This window comes from Sphaerodactylus townsendi, linkage group LG03, assembly GCF_021028975.2.
Source record: "Sphaerodactylus townsendi isolate TG3544 linkage group LG03, MPM_Stown_v2.3, whole genome shotgun sequence".
NCBI lineage: Eukaryota > Metazoa > Chordata > Lepidosauria > Squamata > Sphaerodactylidae > Sphaerodactylus > Sphaerodactylus townsendi.
In genome coordinates, this window is record NC_059427.1 from 84,849,785 (window position 1) to 84,868,488 (window position 18,704).

The 18,704-nt window shown below is 39.9% G+C and overlaps 1 protein-coding gene across 3 annotated transcripts in view; it reads right to left on the bottom strand.

Moving 5' to 3' along the window:
• Positions 1-690: 690 nt before the first annotated feature.
• SPOCK1 (SPARC (osteonectin), cwcv and kazal like domains proteoglycan 1) overlaps positions 691-18,704 on the bottom strand; it is a 628,061-nt gene continuing 610,047 nt past the window's right edge. For 2 of the 3 annotated variants that reach the window (XM_048491083.1, XM_048491082.1), the window contains 2 exons: positions 13,446-13,583; positions 691-10,541 (listed from right to left, as the gene is read on the bottom strand). In XM_048491083.1, the coding sequence (XP_048347040.1) occupies positions 10,351-10,541; positions 13,446-13,583 (329 nt within the window). In that variant the 3' untranslated portion in view covers positions 691-10,350. Of the gene's footprint in view, positions 10,542-10,788; positions 10,870-13,445; positions 13,584-18,704 lie in introns of all 3 variants that reach the window. The other variant, XM_048491084.1, reaches the window with a different exon arrangement.

Sequence of the window (18,704 nt, forward strand, 5' to 3'; positions counted from 1 at the left end):
GAATGGGCATGCTGGTTGCTTTAAAATAGGCAGCCAGAGATGTCTTTGTATTGTTCTGGACTATTCTGACCTGCAACAAAGGAACCATTTTTCATCAACAACTGTTTCAATTGACTGGTTTAAGGATGTTCTGACAAGTAGCAACATGTCATGAACTGCCCAGCTTGTTAAATAATTAATAATTTCTCAATTTGTCTACACACCTGGAACCAGGTGCTTTCTCAGAAGGATGACGATTAGCAGACACAAACAGATGCTGAACATAGAATTTGTGACCCCTTCTAGTAGCTGGCCACTGAATGAGCATAGCTGCAATCACTGCATGAAGGATGGTGGAATAGGAGGCTACAATTGGTTCCATATTCCCCCCGCCACAAAAGAGGCTCAGGTGTGGAGCTACTCCTTGCTGTACGCATGAAGACTAGCAGTACTGTGTTCTTAAGTGGCATGATGGTCTAGTAGGTTGTGAAAAGAATGGTCAGTGCATCTGGAATCTGCTTATCCTACCAGTGAAAAGAGCTTGATGATGCATGAAACATAGGAGCTCAGATCTTCCTCCCACTTTGACAAATTGCCCATCTTTATTACAGACCACCTACTTTTCTGCTCATTACCACTCCAGACAAAATGTGGAACAATAATTTGTTTTATTCTAGTAATTTAACAAAACCAAAGTCAGACAATGGGGAGTCGCAGACAAATTAAAATTTATTGAGACAGACAAAAATGCAACTATTTAGGACTACAATTCAGCATTTACAATTAACCAAAGAAATCAGCAAAATGTTCACATTCCATTTAAGTTTTCATGAGCAAAAAAGCATTCATAATTTACTATGCTACTCTAACTATGATATTGTCCATTCCATCTACAGTAGGGACATAAAACTTAAACACTTAATATTTGGATCTCTCCTTACAACCATACACATTAAACAGTAACAGACATCAGCAGCATTAAGAAAAGTATAAAAAGACCAAGTACCACCTACTGTAGAAAGGGCTCTTTGATGTGTATTAACCGTACAAAGCAGTCTATGCATTAAAGAAACCAGTATGGCAGAAAGAAGAGACTGCAGTGAAAACCAACAAAGGATATGAAAATGTTGAGATACTGAATGGTCTGTTGCTACTGATGCCTTTAGATTCTATAGGCACAGTGCAGCCAAATTAAGCAAGTCCCATTGGTTTCCATGGGAGAAAATCAATCAGATGCTTAACTCTGCCACCAATATCAATGGCAGTTAAAAGTGCGTGATTGTATCTTAAGTCCATCTGCTGCCTAGAGGAGAATAATGTGAAACTTTTAATATTTAAGCATTCCTACACCAAATGTCTGCAAAAAGGAAGAAAGAAACAAAAAGAACCCACTAACAAATTGCATTGCTTCAAACATGAATATTACACACTGAAATACTAACTGTAAAATAAACATTTACATAAATGGATATTCTATTGTTCAGCACAGAGGTGACATGTTTCCTGAAACATCTCTCTTTCACTGATTTTAGTCAAAAGTATCCCCAAGTATTCCCTTGTCACACTCCAAGTGAAAAATCCAATGAGCTTATCACAATGTGCTGGGGGACTGCTAGAATATTGGTTTTAAATCATAGGTTTAAAAAAATTGCAAAAAGCCTTATTCAACACAATTGAGTTGAAAGTGAACAAATATTATCTTTTGTGAAAGCAGTCTATCAAAATAATATACCAAAGCACAATGCAAAAACTTAAGGAGGCTTCCTAATGTTTTTGGAGGTAGGGATTCTGTGACAAAATTAGGATGCAATCCTCTAAGTGTACCCATTTGAAAGTGGTCCCATTTAAAATAAGGGCCTAAATGGCTTGAGGGTAGCAGTGCTGACCTGGGTCTTTCATAATGTAGGAAGGTTTCTTTGCTTTCCATCTTTTACAACTTTTGTAAGGTCAATGAGGTGAAGGAAATTGAATATTTTAGCTTCCAATGGAAACAGAAATTAACTCAAGCTACAGGCAAGTTAAAAGCTTCACCTGGCAGCTTCATTGTCATATGGGATACTGAATTCTGCTATAGGATTTAATAGCCAGTGGATCTACCACATACAGAATTAAAGGTCTCATTTCTTTAATATTTTAATGTACTGAAATATCTTTTTTTAAAGCATACCCTGAAATGAGAGGAAAGAGCAAGAGAAAGAACTCTGCTGAATGAATTTAATGGCAGTTACTTGCACCATTTAGAAATTGGTGCTAATTACGAACCAGTAATGTAGCCAATGTATTGTTCTGATAGCTAGTGCTGATATTCTATTTTATTGATTCATAAAATTATTCCAATGTACCCGAAGATTTACTTTCAAATTATATAAATATTACAGACAAACGTTCGGCATAGTCATAGTGGAGTTTAAAAAATATGTAGCAAGATTTTCATGAATCTTGTTTAACTCATGATGTATATTAGCAGCCTTTTTTTCTTTACATATCGAAGTCAACACAGATGGTTCTTTTCAGAGGGTCTGTGATGATACAGTCATGGAAATGATTCATCATGTGTCTAGATTAGGATTGAACACATCTTTGAAAAGGTGATGCCATTAACGCTTCTTGAGTTGCAGGTTGGACACTTTGTCAAAACAGTCACAAAACTGACCAATGCATCGAAATTCACAGAAAATATCAAGCATCCACCCTAGTATCTGTACTGAGTATGCTATTCCAACTTATGTTTCTGATTTGTAAACACAGGTAATCATTATGTGGTTTTGACTTTTAGGAGGCATCTTGAATACATTCTTAGATTTCTTTCTTTCTGTTTTTTTAAGCTTAACTTAGGCTGAGAGCTTTGCACAAGCCATTCACATCAAGGCAGGTAACATGCAACAAACACATAGCATGAACTGTCTACGACCATATTCTACACTTAAATGCACATGTTGAATGCCACTGATTTAGATGAAGTTTTTGTACATGCATCTGTGCTCTTACATAATGTATTAGATTGTTACATTGGTTTCTTCATATAACAAGCCTCACTGGAAAAAATCACAAATAAAGGCTGTAATGATAGAGAGATTTGGAAGAATGTTTTGTGACAGCATAAAGGCTTACAGCCTAATCCGGGGGAGGGGGAAGGTCTGAAAGAGCCTGGGGGAACGGCACAGCCATGTGCCAGAATGTTTACTCTTTCTGCTGCAAAAGGGGCAGCCCCACTGGTGTGCCAGTGTGCCAGCATTCACCACCTCACAGCTGTGGTGTGGCTATACCCAGAAGTTGAAGCATTGCTGGCATCCGATCAGATGCCAATGTGTGTGGAGTTTACTGGAACCTTATCTACCTTCCTTTATTCTGTACAGAAACCTAATATTATTCCTATGCTGAGCCTAATAAATATGGAGCATATATTGAGATGGAAGAACTCTCCCTGCCGAGCTCAAACAGATTCTTCATCTAGTCCTCTGAACAATTAAAGATCAGGAACACCTTGGACCATAGACAGGTAAGTGCAGCCCTTCATAAATGTGCATAGCCATTTGCTATCACTGCACTTTGTTGTGAGGGCAGTGATGATCTTGTGGAGTTGGGAAAGCTTGGTGATGGACTGAAGTGGGCTTAAATCAAAATAATTACTAGAACAATAGGAAGAGTTTGGATTTATACCCGCTTTCCCCTACTATTAATAGGCTCAAAGTGGTTTACAAACTCCTTCCCTTCCTCTCCCCCAACAGACACCTTGTGAGTAGGTGGGGCTGAGAGAGTTCTGAGAGAATTGTGACTAGCCCAAAGTTACTACAAGAGAACCTAGATGAATACCCTGGGTGTGGTATGCAGCATTCTCCTGCATCCCTGCTACTGCATGTGAAGATCTTTCCATCCAATCAGATTTTCAGGCATGCCCTTATTTCTTCCTACCAAAATGTAAGCAGCACTGTTGGCTAATTCTCTACACTTGTTCCCCAAACAGATGATTAGTGCTGTCAAAACTGACTGCCAACAAGGAACAGTTGCAGTTTTTGCAATGTCTGGTAATAAAGCAGAAGAGTTTTGAGTAGCTTAGATTATTTTAGAAAGTAAGTTTACAAGAGATGTAAATGAAACAAAACTGCTGAAAGCCCTGCTTTTGAAGACAGGTCCAGAACATGGCTTGATCTGGAACACATTGAACTTGAACACATACAGATCACAGTTTATTGTAACCTCTATGAACCTGCTACTAGTTCAGATCACTAAATCAAAATCCTATATAGTGTTGAATAAAATGACCCTGTTTTATGATTTTGCAATATGGCACAGCAGAGTGCCATTATGTTTTGTATGCGTAGCAGTTTATAGTCCCTAGTAATTACAAATCACACATTTCCCACAAAGACAGGATAGGAGGCCTATTAGCATTTTGGCTAGGCAAAACAGGTATATTTATTATAATTTCTCCCTTTAGATATTTAATGAAAAATGAATTGCAATATGGCCTGATAGAGATTTGGCCATAGCTATTGAATTGTACTGGCTGTTCTAGGAACAAAAGGTTGTCAGAAAGGTATGCTTATTTCTACCTCAGGTGGTCACCATGTTTTCCTGGTTTCTAGAACTTATTTGTCTAACCCATTTCTGAGGGAGTAAAAGATTCAAAAGGCAGTACAAACTGCCTGAATGCTGACTGGAAGATTACACTCCATATTCCCCCCCCCCCTCCACAAAAGGAGGCTCACCATGCTTCTCTTCGTCACTGCTCTAATGGGTTGGTAAGGGCTTTAATGGATTACCGTTGACTTTAAATTGCTACTGAGAATTTGACAGAATCCTTCTAATTGTTGCTGTTCCATGTTCCCCTACTGAAATTACAATAATAAATTGTATTTCTGTACTATGCGCTTAAGACCTTGCAGTTTTTGGTCCAATTAGGAAGCCATTGCCATCAGCCCCTGCCAATCAGAAACCAGGCAAATATGCTGTACAAAAGAAAGTTTGAACTGGGCTATCTTCAAAGTTGCTTCTCTTAGTAGTAGATATGCTGGTTACTTGGAACTAAGTGTCTCAAAATTGTTGTTTCTGTTTGGCAATCAATCCAGTACAGATGTGTCTGAATTCATCATTCTATGTAATTTTCATATCACCCTCTGTTGCCATAAAATTTCCCATACAGGCTTTTAAACTCGTTTTTTAAAAACAATGTGAAAACATGATATCACAGCAGATTTAAATCCTGAACAAAAAGAAATATCAGGATTTTAACACAAAAGGGACCAGTTTCTAAGTACAGCAGAGATGTAAATAAACAAAATCAGAAGTCAAAGGGATTTGATGTGTGAATAAAGAGATCATACACCATGAATACTACAAAAAAGATCCTACAGTGTCACCAGACAAACCTTTACTCCCAGTTAAAATGTTTTTATTGAAACCAATAGGATATGGTAGTAGCATGTGACTTTAGATTCAATTGATTTTGATGGTACTTAACTGAGATTAAGGGAGAGCGGATTTGGTGAGATGGGGAAGACCAATACAACTGGTTAGACTCATGTGGTTAGAAACGGGCTATCAGTCCTGTGCTGTCAACCTCCAGAATCATTACAAGGGGCTGTTGTGGAGCCCGGGGGTGGGGGAGCATCACTATTGCCATGACATCACAGGTCTGGGCCATCAATCTCTCTATTTTTTTTATTTTGATGCTCCATTGACGGAACATGGAGAATGGAGCATTGAGGTGGGGAACTGCCAGCCACAACTGGACAACTGATAAGCATAGACTGGAATTTGCATATACACACTCCAGCAACAAGGGATTGAACCAGGGAAAGCTGTTCTCTGAGGTCTTTCCCACACACCAGAAATATAACATCTTGAAGATGTTATATAAAGCTGTTTGGGGAAGAAGTTTGCACAGTTCTCTCCCCCCAAATGTCTTCAGAATGTTTTATTTCTCTCAACCTGGGTTTGTCAAAAAATAATTGCTAAACTAGCAATCTTTCCCCCCCCTGAAATTGAGTTGAAGACATTTCCTGTTTGCCTTTGCGAACAAAAGCAGGAAGGATGCAAGAACCTGCAATATACGAATTTATATCATTGTAGTTTTGCAAACATCCTCCTCAAAAGCAAAAAAAAAAAAGGAAAAAGGACACGTGCATGGGATTGCGAGGCAAAACAAACTTTATTCATTTACTTTTCACAGTGAATTGCTTGTGGATGAGCTGCAAGCATAAGAAACCTCCATGGAAAACCTCACCAAATGGCAGAGGCAAGGGAATCTCTTCAGCAGCACACAAAATGGCGAGCACAACTTTGAAAGTGACAAGAGCTCCATCGATCGGCAGGTGGGAAGAAAGAACTGTTTTGGCTGACAACACTTGCATTGTCTGTACAGAGCAAGCACAAAAAGCCAAATGGGTCTTTTTAAAATGTCTGCAGGATGCTTTATTTCTGCTGTCCGGAAAAGACCATTGCCAGGATTAGATAAAGACATGCTGAGGTCTTAAAATATGTCATGCTTAAAAAGCCCCATAATTACAAAAATGACAGCAATTTAGCAATTTCAGCAATCTTTTTTGTATCAAGAGACCTTTTATAATCTGAGGGCAGAAATCTAACTCTGGTGCATGCACAAAGAGGAATGAAATGCATTTAACAAATCATAGCACTTCATAGTAATGGGCAACCCCATCAACTACCCCCAAAGAGGCTTCCCAACAGCATGGGAAGGCTTTAAGTGCTGAATAGCCTCTCCACCACCAGGAAACCCCTATGGAGCTGAATAGACTTAGAGCACCATTTTGGTGGTGTAAGTCAGCAGTCCTGGCTGTTGGTGCAATGGGTGAACAGCTGGGAGGGAGTCAACTAAAGTTGGTTCCTCCCCCAGCCACACGCCCGGAATGCCCCCACTGTGCTGATGGCAGGGGCTCAAGGATGCTGGTATAGTGTCCTTTGCTGCGTTTTACTGGGGTGGCGGCAGCCGCTTGGTGGTGGATTGACCAGTGCCCAAGGAGGGGGACAAATCTGCTGGTGTGGCCATGTCCCACTTCTACCAACAGATTTACTTCCCTTTCTGGATGGAGCCACTAGTTACCCAACAATAATGAATGATCCAACACAGTACCCAACAACAATGAATTTACCCACTACAGATATTATTAAATTAAGTAAGTAAGCAACCACTATGGTGGGTTGCAGGTTGTAATTGGGTACTTTCTTCAAAATTCCAATAGAGATTAAAAGCACAATACACACTATTTTATATGTCAGACATTGAGTGGCTAGCATCATTTTTATATTTCGTCTGGAAGCAATCCCATCCAAGCTGCATTAATTTCAAATAACTTACTTTCAGTTGGGCACCTTTGCCTGATTCTGTGAATTGCTCTGTAAGCTGGGTATCTTATAGAATACCAGGTGATGAAATTGTAATCCTTGCACAGTTGCTCAGATATGAAGCTGGTCCCATTTCTCATGAAGTTGCAACTGCTGACTCAGCATCTTTCCCTTGCTATTACAGTGTTATGTGCAAGAACAGTTCTATAGCTTTACTGGAATGGTTGGGTTGATAGCTCCAGTTTGGGGAATTTCTTGATTTTGGGGGCAGTCTCTGGGATAGATAGAGATTGGGGAAGGAAGGGCACTCAGCAGGCATGTGACACCAGAGGAACCAGCCTCTGAAACTGCCATTTCCTTCAAGGGATATAATCTCTGTAGTCAGCAAATCAGATGTAATTCTGGGAGAATTCCAGGCCCCACCGCATGGGAATGAAGAAAGAAAAAAGCACCTTCAACCCAATTCTTGTGACAGCTCATGTCCCTCTGGGCCTTCGAAAGCTACAGAATCCAGCATAAAACTGCATCATCCATCTGTTGCTAAAATGTATAGACATTGAATCCCAATCAAAGTAAAGCCTAAGGACTTCATTCAGCAGGCTCCCAGCCCCAATTAAACTATGGTTACAGGCTGCTAGCTGTATCGGTAGTAGAAGAGCATGACTTAAAGCAGCACTTTAAAGACCAACAAGATTTCCAGGGTATTACTTTCGAGAATCAAAGCTTTCTTCATCAGATATCTGATGGGATCTTTGACTCTTGAAAGTTTACACCCTGGAAATGTTATTGGTCACTAAGGTGCTACTGGACTTGAATCTGCACGAAGTATAGTAACATAAACCATATGCTTCCCACTTTTGTAGTTAAAGTCAATAAGCAGACCTCCTCCCCCCCCCCCTTCATATCTTTGTAATGAGATGACAAGAGTTTCAAAATGTGTGCCATGTACATCCTTGGATTATAGTTGTAAAAGTGTTATTTTTGGAAACTGTATAAACTGCTCATTCAGTTATTTGACTCTACTGTGTTTAGGGTTGCTTGCTAAAGACTGTACCTAGGAGATACCATCTTGATGGAGTACTATTAAACTTAATGAAGTCAATGAATTTAGGTGGCTCTCCCTGCAAATATTGAAACCAATGGAAAGAGGCATAATGAAACGTTAACCTTATGACATTTCGCAGTAGCACTGGAAGGGGTTCATTATAACCAGAAGATCTTATATGGTACACTGTACAAAAATACATGAAAAGCGTAAATAAGCATAGTAGTATACAGGACAAACAGTAGTCTGAAGGTAGATGCTATGGCACTGCACAGAATTTCACACTAAGAAGTAGCTCTTTCTCAAAGAAATACATGCTGTCTTTATAGTGTTCAGGTGATGTTCATTTTTGGTGTAATGGCACAATAATTGCCCTGATAGAGAAAACAGAAAGTGGCCCTTAGTATTTGCAGAATTTAAGACTTGTATGGGGTTACTTTAATGAGAAAAACATGGGCCTTGTTACAAATTCTTTCCTTTCTCCTAAATCTTCATATGGGATTATCATGCTTTGACCTTGTAAGGGGAACAAACATAATAAAACCTCCACAATAGCATATTCATTTCTCCACATTGAATGGCAACAGCAACAATGGAATGCTGCTATGGAGACCCAACTCTGTGGGGAAGACTGAGAGAATCATTTTAATCATATTCTTCTGCCTTATAAATCTATCACTTGTTGTATTTACCAAGAGTGATAATAACCAAAGATACAACTACCACAAGATTTTTTTAAAATCCAAATAAATATCAGCAATTTAAAGGAAAGAAGATGGTTAGTGCCTCTGACAGTTTCAGTGCTTCCAAATGAGGCATCATTTTAGAGTAAATGAAGAAAAAGCATTTTCAGCAAATCCAGTGGTATGCTATTCAGAAAGCAGAGGCAGCTTGCATAGCATTAGTGCAAACTTGATCAAAGCAAGACCTGAAAGCCTGCAGAATGACTGCACAGATACAAAGAAATGCACATGGAAAGCATTTCTTCTTCATATGCTTTGAAAGACTATTCAGGTCCTGTTTGCCTCACTAAAAGTGGGAAGGGACCAGGGGTGCCATCAAGACGTATCAAAATGAAGTCCATATTGATTAATTTAAGCTGAACTGATTTAATGAATAGGAGAAAAGATCATCTGAGATGTTGTCCTGAACTGTCTTAGTCTTGAGATGGAGGAGAGGTGAATTTCACTGAGTTCCTGACTAGGTCTCTGCCAACCATTGTCAGAGGAAGTGAGGAGAAACTAAACCTGAATTCTTTCTGACTTCAAGTCAGTGGGTGACCAAGCCAGACTGCTGAGCTGATATTTCCTAACAAGTACCAGATGGAGAAAAAAAAGAGAGAGAACCACCTGCTTAAAATCGCAAAGCACAGTAATAACAAATGGCACAAAGAAATCAGTCATTGAAAACTTCAGTACTGACAACTTAAGAGAAATCTGGAACTGCTGCTCTGATGCACTGACTCCCCTGCTGTGTTCTATATTCCATGAACAGAAATGTCATGTGCTGCATGACTGAATTAAGCTATGAAAATCTGACTAAACAAGATGCGTCACCATGCTGGCAAAAGAGAACAATGCTCACAGTTATTCCAAACAGTAGCTAGTGGTGCAAGAAAGCTACTTTCCAAATTAAACACACTGTACAAATTGAATTGGGGGGAGGGGTAGACAGACTATTGTTACCATCCAGCAGTTACCTGTGTACAAGAGCCCCAATGCACTCGTGTGCAAGGTCTTTGCACATGTACAAGGAGCATTCACAAATGCACGGTCTTCCCAGTTCACTTCAATGTCAGGATCAGCTCTGTATGCTCATCTCCATTGTGCTTGTGGAGTTGTCCCCTAGCAGTAAAGTGAATGGGGAAGCCCAGCTGTGAGAGAGATCTGTGTGCCTTCTGGAAGGCCCAGACAGCTGTAGACTGAGCTCTGAAAGTGATGTCTGATGCTTCAGTTACCATTGTAGAGATATGAAATGACTTGTGATATTGTGCAAAACATGAGTCCTCAGAGCTATGGGAACTACCATATATAGCCAATTTCATCATCCTTATCATCATCTTCATCTTCGTCATCATCATTGGCTGCTCTTACATGAATCTTCTGTATTCCTTCCTTGTTCTTTTTTGCTGCTTTATGGTCTTCTTCCAAATCATCCAATAATATCACTGATCCACCACTACCGAAATCCCCTGAGGTTTCTTGCTCTTCTTCTGTAACAGGGAAAAATTCAAAGTTGTATTTTAAACCCAAATTCTGTCAAGACATTCCAACTGAATTACTTTACGTTCTTTATTACATTTTTTTGCAAAGGCTATATATATATATAATTTTTTTTAAAAATAGACATTTTTTACAAAGCAAAGTATCTACCGGTGCTCAAAATAACATACAGGCTTCTGCTGTACCCACAAAACCATGCGTTTCAGGAGGAAGTAACAGCTGAAGACAGAACCTTACATCTCTACATTGTTGGTTCAAATCCATTCCAGGTCAATGGTGACTGAAAGACACCACCATCTGATGAGTGTTCGAAGATATCTGAAATGAGTTGCCGGTCTCAGTAAATTGTGTACCTCATAAAAGCACCATCACAAACATCACTATTGATATCTTTGCTTCTGCCCTGGTATTGTCAAGAAAAGATGGCATGTAAATTGAGCCAGAAACATTTGTAATGGCAATTGTGGTCCCATTGATTGAGGTACAACAAATGCTATAGGAAAAATTATATTTCTTTTTGGCAAAGAATACTTAGAAAGATTACGAAACTGTTAATTACCATGCTTCTGTTAGATTCAGAAGTAATGCTTCTATGGGCGTTAAATATATAAAGTTAAATATATAAAGAAATGTTAAATATATAAAGAAATAAGATTGAACCCAAAAGGTGTTTTTTCACCTTTTTCATAGCAGCTCCTCATATAAGTAGGGCAGTCCTTCCAATGAATGGAGGCTGCAATTTTGGGTACTTCCTTCTAGGGTAGAGCCCCCACTCTGCTCCCACACTGCCCTGTTATGAGCATCCCCTGACCTCCTGGATCAAGATTTCAGGGCCCAGCTGGAGGAGCATGATGGGAAAATTCCATTCTTTGAATTTTGTTTCACTCATGATACTTTGGATCCAACTCATAAATATGTCTTTTATAAAGACACATATAAAAAGTGGTCTTTTATGTACAGGCAGCAACAAAATATTAATTTTTAAAATTTATGTTTAATATAATAGTTAATTTCAATATTTTTGTATGTAATTGAATTTTAACAATCTCTTCCTCCAAATTCACATGTAATAAATTAACATACAACTATTGCAAATATATAGAGGTCAGATGCATATATCTTTTCCATAAATTGACTCTTCAGATTATTCTTGAATGGCCAGGGCTGTATTGTGGTACTATAAGTGAAATGGTTGACAAATTTTCATTGCAATTGGTATGCGAAAATGAGGCTACTGAAATTGACATTGTTCTGATATCACTACATATAGATCCATTAAACAGGGGTTTTCAAACTGCCTTCTGATGAATCTTAAGGTTATTAGAACACAATTTATGAGGGATTGTGAGTGTAGATAGCTATATGCAATCCCAGTAGCCTCTTAGAGACCAAAAGATTATCGGGGTATAAACTTTTGAGAGCCAGAGCTTCCTTTATCAAATACAAAGGGAGCTTTGATTCTTGAAAACTTATACACAGAAAATCTCATTCATCTTTAAGGTACTACTGGATTCGACTCTATTGCAGACCAACACAGCTACCCTCTGAAAGTATCTCTGTGTCCATTTTTAGCGTTTTTCTTCTGCAATGTCATCTGTACAGGTGTATTGGCAGTGGTGGGATTCAGCAGGTTCGCACCACTTCAGCAGAACTGGTTGTTAAAATGGTGCTTCTAAGCAACCAGTTAAATTATTTGAATCCCACCACTGGAACCAGTTGTTAAATTATTTGAATCCCACCACTGTGTATTGGGTATACGGTGATGCAGTATGGGTATGGCCTAACTGCAGATGTGCTTTCCTCTAACTCTGACTTGTGTATGAAGGATAAATGAGTTCCACAGCAAATACACAGAATCTCACAGAACAAGAGAGGTTCCCAGCAGGATCTGTGAAAATCACCACAGTAGACCTTCCTTCGTCTGTGTATATAATGTGCTACCAAGTCGCAGTTGACTTAAGGTAATCCCTTGGGGTTTTCAAGGCAAAAGCATAACAGGATTGGTTCGCTATTGCCTGCCTATGCCTAGCCACCCTGAACTTCCACAGTGTTCTCCCATCCACCTAAGCAGGGTTGACCCTGCTTAGCTTCCAGGATTACATGACATGGGGCTAACCTAGGCCGCCCAAGTCAGGAACTTTTTCTTTAATCTTCCGCAAATAAATAAAACAGCAAAATGCATGCATGGTGATAAATTCCAAGGAGGAGATTTGAAGCCTGTAACTAACATTTTAAAGAAAAAAACAGGAGTTATTGAATCTTGTATGAGTAGGACTTAGTGTGTAAACATTTCTATAGCCTAAGCCCTCTTAGGAAAACATATCTCATGGTAACCTCATTTTCTCCACTCTGAGAGTTTGTTTGTATAAGTAGCCTTAAAAATGGTCATGTCAGGTTTGCAACTGTGGTGCCTGCTTGTGTGTGTATGCTGGTACAAACTACAGCTTTTCAGAGTAAGCTACTATGACATAATAGCCTTCCAAAAACAGATACATTTTCTTTCCTAAGGCAGCCCTGGTTGATACAGCCCCTGAATTGTGTACTTTTTGTTGAAGAAGGAACATAGACTTCATTCAAAACCAAATCACTAAAGTGATCAATATATAGTAACACCCCCAGCATAATTTATGTGTAAAGTATAGCAGTTTTAAACAGGCAGGAAAAAATAGATGAGATATTTTTACTAGTTTCATTTTGTCAGGCATGACAAGGAAGAAAGGTGACTTGTATGAGCACATTTACATTATAAATACAAAGAAGATACTTGTCATGCTAGGTAATATGTTTCTCCTGGTTGTCATTTTGTGCTCTCCTAGTCAAACTTAACAGCGGCGTGCAAGGGCTTACCCCATGTTAATTCCCATTTTATCTGAGGGAGGCATGCCATTACTCACCACAGCTAACAGTCCCTTGCTTCCTTGAGCCAGCTATCTCATTTCCATACTTATCGACACACCAGCATTGCCCAGTACTGCCATGACACTGAGTTGCTTTGTAATAGCCTTCCTCATTGCACCGTGGAATGAAAGCACCTGGGGATGGCAAATGGGGTCATTGTCAGTAATGGAAATACGTGCAGTTGTAGAATTAAGTAGGACGATAAACTGGCACGAGGATGGCCCTAATTTGCATGAAGATCTTCTCTGACAGTCTATCTGGTGAAGTTGAAATTGTCATAAATATAGTTCCTCCTGAATCAACACAAAGCAACCAAAAGCCAATGAGAGGGAGAATGAGGGCCACAGTGCAACTGCTCATCTTGCTTTGCTCTGCAAGATCACGTGGGCTGGCAGATAAAACACAGGCTGATGCAGATCTGGAGAGATTGTTGAGTTGTGAAATTGCAAAGTTTGGCTGCCTGAAATACCCAGTCAATATGTTCCAGTAGGTGTGTAGAACAGGGTTCTCCAGCCTCATTGGGCACTTTTGGAATGCTAAGGATGGGCAGTGGGTGCCATTACAAAACAACTGGCCCACACACCCATGCCAATCACAAAATGTTAGGAAGTTGATGAAGGCAACTATTTTTGAATGGAAGCTCCCTGCAGATGCAGAGGGAACCTTTGCTGGGGTCTTCTGTAGCATCTCTTACTCCAGTGATAAATATAAGATGTAAATATAAGATAGTGCTGAAGTCATAGAGGAACCTACTAAGCTGAGAACCAAAGGCAGGATTTATACAGCACTCATGTGGCCACGTGTCCTCTCATTCTTTGCATTCTTCTGTTCCCAGATACAAAAGAGAACGCGATTTTGGTCCTTTGTACTTTATAACTTTATGCATTCACTTTTTTTTAAAGACAAATGAGAAATTTTAATTTTCTGTCATGTTTCATGTTTAATTTACAGATTTTCTGTATTTACAATATGAGCTCTTAACGCAGCAACATAAATTATTCCTGGATGGTAGTCACCATCTGCTTGTTAGACGTTCTCATGTATTAAAGATGCACCATTATTGGAGCTATTCACAGTGAGATCTGAGGACATGGAAGCCAAGTTTTTTTTAAACACCTCAGGATATGCTTTCATTTTGTAACAAATGCTATCACCAGCTAGTTTTGTGTATCATTGTAGCTTTTCATTCAAACACTTCTTTCTCTATCAAGAAGGCTGGTTTATTTCTGCACCAGCTTCAGCAGATAGAAGGCAACCCCCCCCCCCCGCCTCAACCCTCTTTTCCCTGGAGATCATTTAGCTGAATCCCCCCATGAATGCCTCTATAGGAATTTCCATTGTCTGCTGCTTGCTTCAGTTTCAGTTTCAGAAAAGCTGCCTTTTATTGTCTCCAAAGATATCTGAGACAATATCTTGCCCCTTTGTCAGAGAGATGCCAGTTGATTTACTGCTTGAAATAAGAGAGGTTTCTTTCACCGGTTCCATGAATAGAGCATCTCTGCAGAGTGTGCATATATGTCAAAAGGGCTATTTCTGCTCCATTTCCTATTTGCGGGAAAAAGGATGGAAAATGTATTGCTCAAATGCTATGCCATTACTTCCATAAAAGACACAGAAATGGGAAATTGCTTATATATATAAAACATTATACATCAACACATTTTTCTCATTTCAGTCCATTGTAGACATTGAAGGGCACACCCATTTTTTAAAATGTTACAAATATAGTTTATAAATATTTAAACATTAATCATCCTGTATCTGATCTTATTTGGGACTGATATGGAGGAATTGCCCTTGTAAACTTTGTTTAATTGGGTATGAAACTTAGAAGTTTTGAAAAAAATGCATGTGAACACCAGGTAAGTATATAATTGCCATACATTGTCTCATACCTCATTAGGTTGGCATATTTAGGTCCCACCTTTCTTTAGCCTGCTCCCACTGCAACATGGATACAAGCAGTATGCCAGTTTTTATTATACAAATCTCCACTTTGTCTGAACTCGGTATGCACCTAGCTGCCAATTAATTCAGGCCCTTGGTCCCAGCGGGTCTTTACTGTCCATCCTATATCTATTTAATTTTTCCCAATTCTTTTGTTACTGTTAGGATTCGTTTTATATTGCTTTCTTGCATTCCTACTTGAGTTTCTTCCCCTACCATATCTGAACAGCAGAAGCAGGACAACAAAAGTTGGGATGGGAGAGGAAGATCAGTTCCATCCAGTAAAGCAGAAGAAGTATAGCCCTAACTTTGCCACCCACTAGTATTACCCTAGTGCAGGGGTAGGGAACCTGCGGCTCTCCAGATGTTCAGGAACTACAATTCCCATCAGCCCCTACCAGCATGGCCAATTGGCCATGCTGACAGAGGCTGATGGGAATTGTAGTTCCTGAACATCTGGAGAGCCGCAGGTTCCCTACCCCTGCCCTAGTGATAAAACCTGACTCAAGAAACCTCCCTTCATTTGAATAGGTTTCGTGCTGGAAGATGTTTTGAGAATCAGGCTGGCCAAAGCAGACTGGGTTATGCAATATTAGAGATGACTGTTAGCATTTAAATGATAAAACTCTACAATGCTGAAATACACATTACATGAACTGACACGAAATGCACCATGATCAAACAGAAGAAATCTTAATTTCCCCACTATGGTACTTTGTGGGAGTGGTTGATTTCTATGTGGTTTAGTAGCAGAGGCGTGGCTAGGGAAAATGGTGCCAAGTGCAAAATCTGAGTTTTGCGGGGGGGCCCCCCCCATGTTCGTTGGTGTTTTTGGTATTTTTAAGTGTTTTTTCAGTTTTTGGCCTACAGGGGGCATGGTTTTTAGGATAGCAGCACCAAAATTTCAGGGTATTTTTAAGAGACTCTCCTGATGATTCCACCCAGGTTTGGTAAAGTTTGGTTCAGGGGGTCCAAAGTTATGGACCCTCAAATGTGTAGCCCCCATCTCCTATTAGCTCCCATTGGAAACAATGGGGGATGGGGAGACCCGCTTTGGGAGTCCATAGCTTTGGACCCCCTGACCAAACCTCACCAAACCTGGAGGGTATCATCAGGAGAGTCTCCTGAAGTTACCCTGAAATTTTTGTTGCTGCTAGCCTAAAAGCTGCACCCCCTGAAGGCCAAAAACTAAAAAACACTAAAAAATACAAAAAACACAAACCTGATTTTTTGCGCCCCCAGGCACACGCCCGGTGCAACATGCACCCCCTGGCCCTCTTGTAGCTTCACCTCTGTTTAGTAATATTCCCTGTGATTCTGAATCTTTATCAGACCAATCCAAATGGGTGGTGGTGGAATGGGCTGTGCGAATGGTGTGGGCCCATGCTGACGCATTAGCTGATGCATTAGCTCCCAGTGCAGCCCTCTGATTTATGCCACAGAAACACTAGGCATAAGTAATTTCTTCCAATGGAGCTTTTATGTATGGCAGAGGAGGTTTTTTCCATGCTGCTTGCTGAGCTACCCAAGCTCCATTGGAGGTGACATGGTATCACCTCTCCTGTGCCATCCCCAGCCACCATGGAGGTCCCCATACCCTAAATGTTTGTGTTTTATAAATCCCCTACATCTTGTGTGTGGCATACTTACCAACTGGATCTATCTGTTATGAATGCAACTGTTACGTGTTTCACTATAATGTTAAACAGACAGACACCAATCTGCTGCAAATAGACAATAAAAACACAGAAATAATGGGCCTTAGACTATGCAGTCAAAATAAAATCTTTTGAGCCAAAGTCCCTCTAACCATGGTGGGGAACTGCGTGGAAGTTCCCTATCACTGAGTAGCACAGAGCTCCCTGCAAGAGCTCCGCCAGCCAACGGCACCAATATATATATGTGTGGCTGTGCGGCTTACAGGGACCATTGATTTAAACCATGGGAATGCCTTATCAATATGCTTGGGCTTCACTCTTGTCCTTGTGCACAAATCACACCTGAAGGCTTCCTGGGTTCAAAAACTTTGAATCAAATTCCAATCTGCTGTGACATCTGATTTCAGGCACTTGTATTGATTGAAGTTTGTTTCTTCTTCACAACCATATGAACCTATTTAATATCTTCGGTCATCTCCGGTGGCTCTACTTGGGGTCTCTCCATCATCTGAGATTAGATAGGTGGCAATCTGAGAAAGCCTTCTTAATTATACCACCAACATTTTTGAACTCTCTTCCCAAAGAGATTCATCTTCTGCCAGGAGATGAAGATTTTTTGTTTTGCTTGGGGATCCCTCACTAACTCCCATTAGCCCTAATAAAGCCTCCTCCCTGTCTATGAGTTATTAAGTTGTGTGTTTATATTATGTTTTATCTAACTGTTTACACACACACTGTTTTCTAATGTCTGAAATGTTTTAATGATCTAATGCAGGAATGTCCAACCCTGGCCCTCCAAATGCTTGTGGATGAGGATCATAGTCCACAAACATCTGGAGGGCCAGGGTTGGACACCCCGATCTAAAGTTTACTGCCTTGAAAACCCTTACTTTGGTAAAAAGGCTGCATTGAAATGTTGAAATAAATGAATGAATGGAGAAACCCAGTTTGTGAAAAGAACCAAACCAAACCAAAAAACCACCAGCTTGTCCAGATGCCTGAATTCAGATGTCACAGCAAACTTCAGTTTGATTCAAAGCTTTTGAAATCAAGAAATGTTCATTCATGCTATCTGTGTGAAACTGAGGTGTACACACTAACATAGCAATAGTTCAGTTTATAGCCAACATAAAACAGCCCTGTGTTTGTTCATGACATATAAATGAAGCCAGAGTTTAATGAAATCCACTAATAATTTGGTCTCTTTAGATACATTTAATAGCAACTGTAATTGTGGTTTTGTACAAAAGCCAGTTCCCAAGGCCCTGTAAACATTGCAGCACCAAGAAGAGCTACATAGTCTGAAAAACCCAGAATAGACTGTTGATTCCAGCCGTGAAAACCTTTAATGATGCATGCCTTTCTGCTTCCATAATTTTCACCTTACAGAACTGTCATTTTAGAATGAGTCAATTATATTTGTATGTGGGACTCCACGAATATAGCAGGGAGGCATATTTTCCTCATTTTCCTCTCTCCCACTATTTCCTCTCTCCCACTCTCTCTTTCCCCTCTCCTACAATTTCTTCTTTCCCTTCCCTGAAAGTCTCCATAGCTTTTCTCCCGCTTTCTTCTCTTTTTCTCACCCACCAGTCAACCCATCTTTAGCTTTCCTTTCTTCCATCTCTTTGGCAGCCTCTTCCCAGGAAA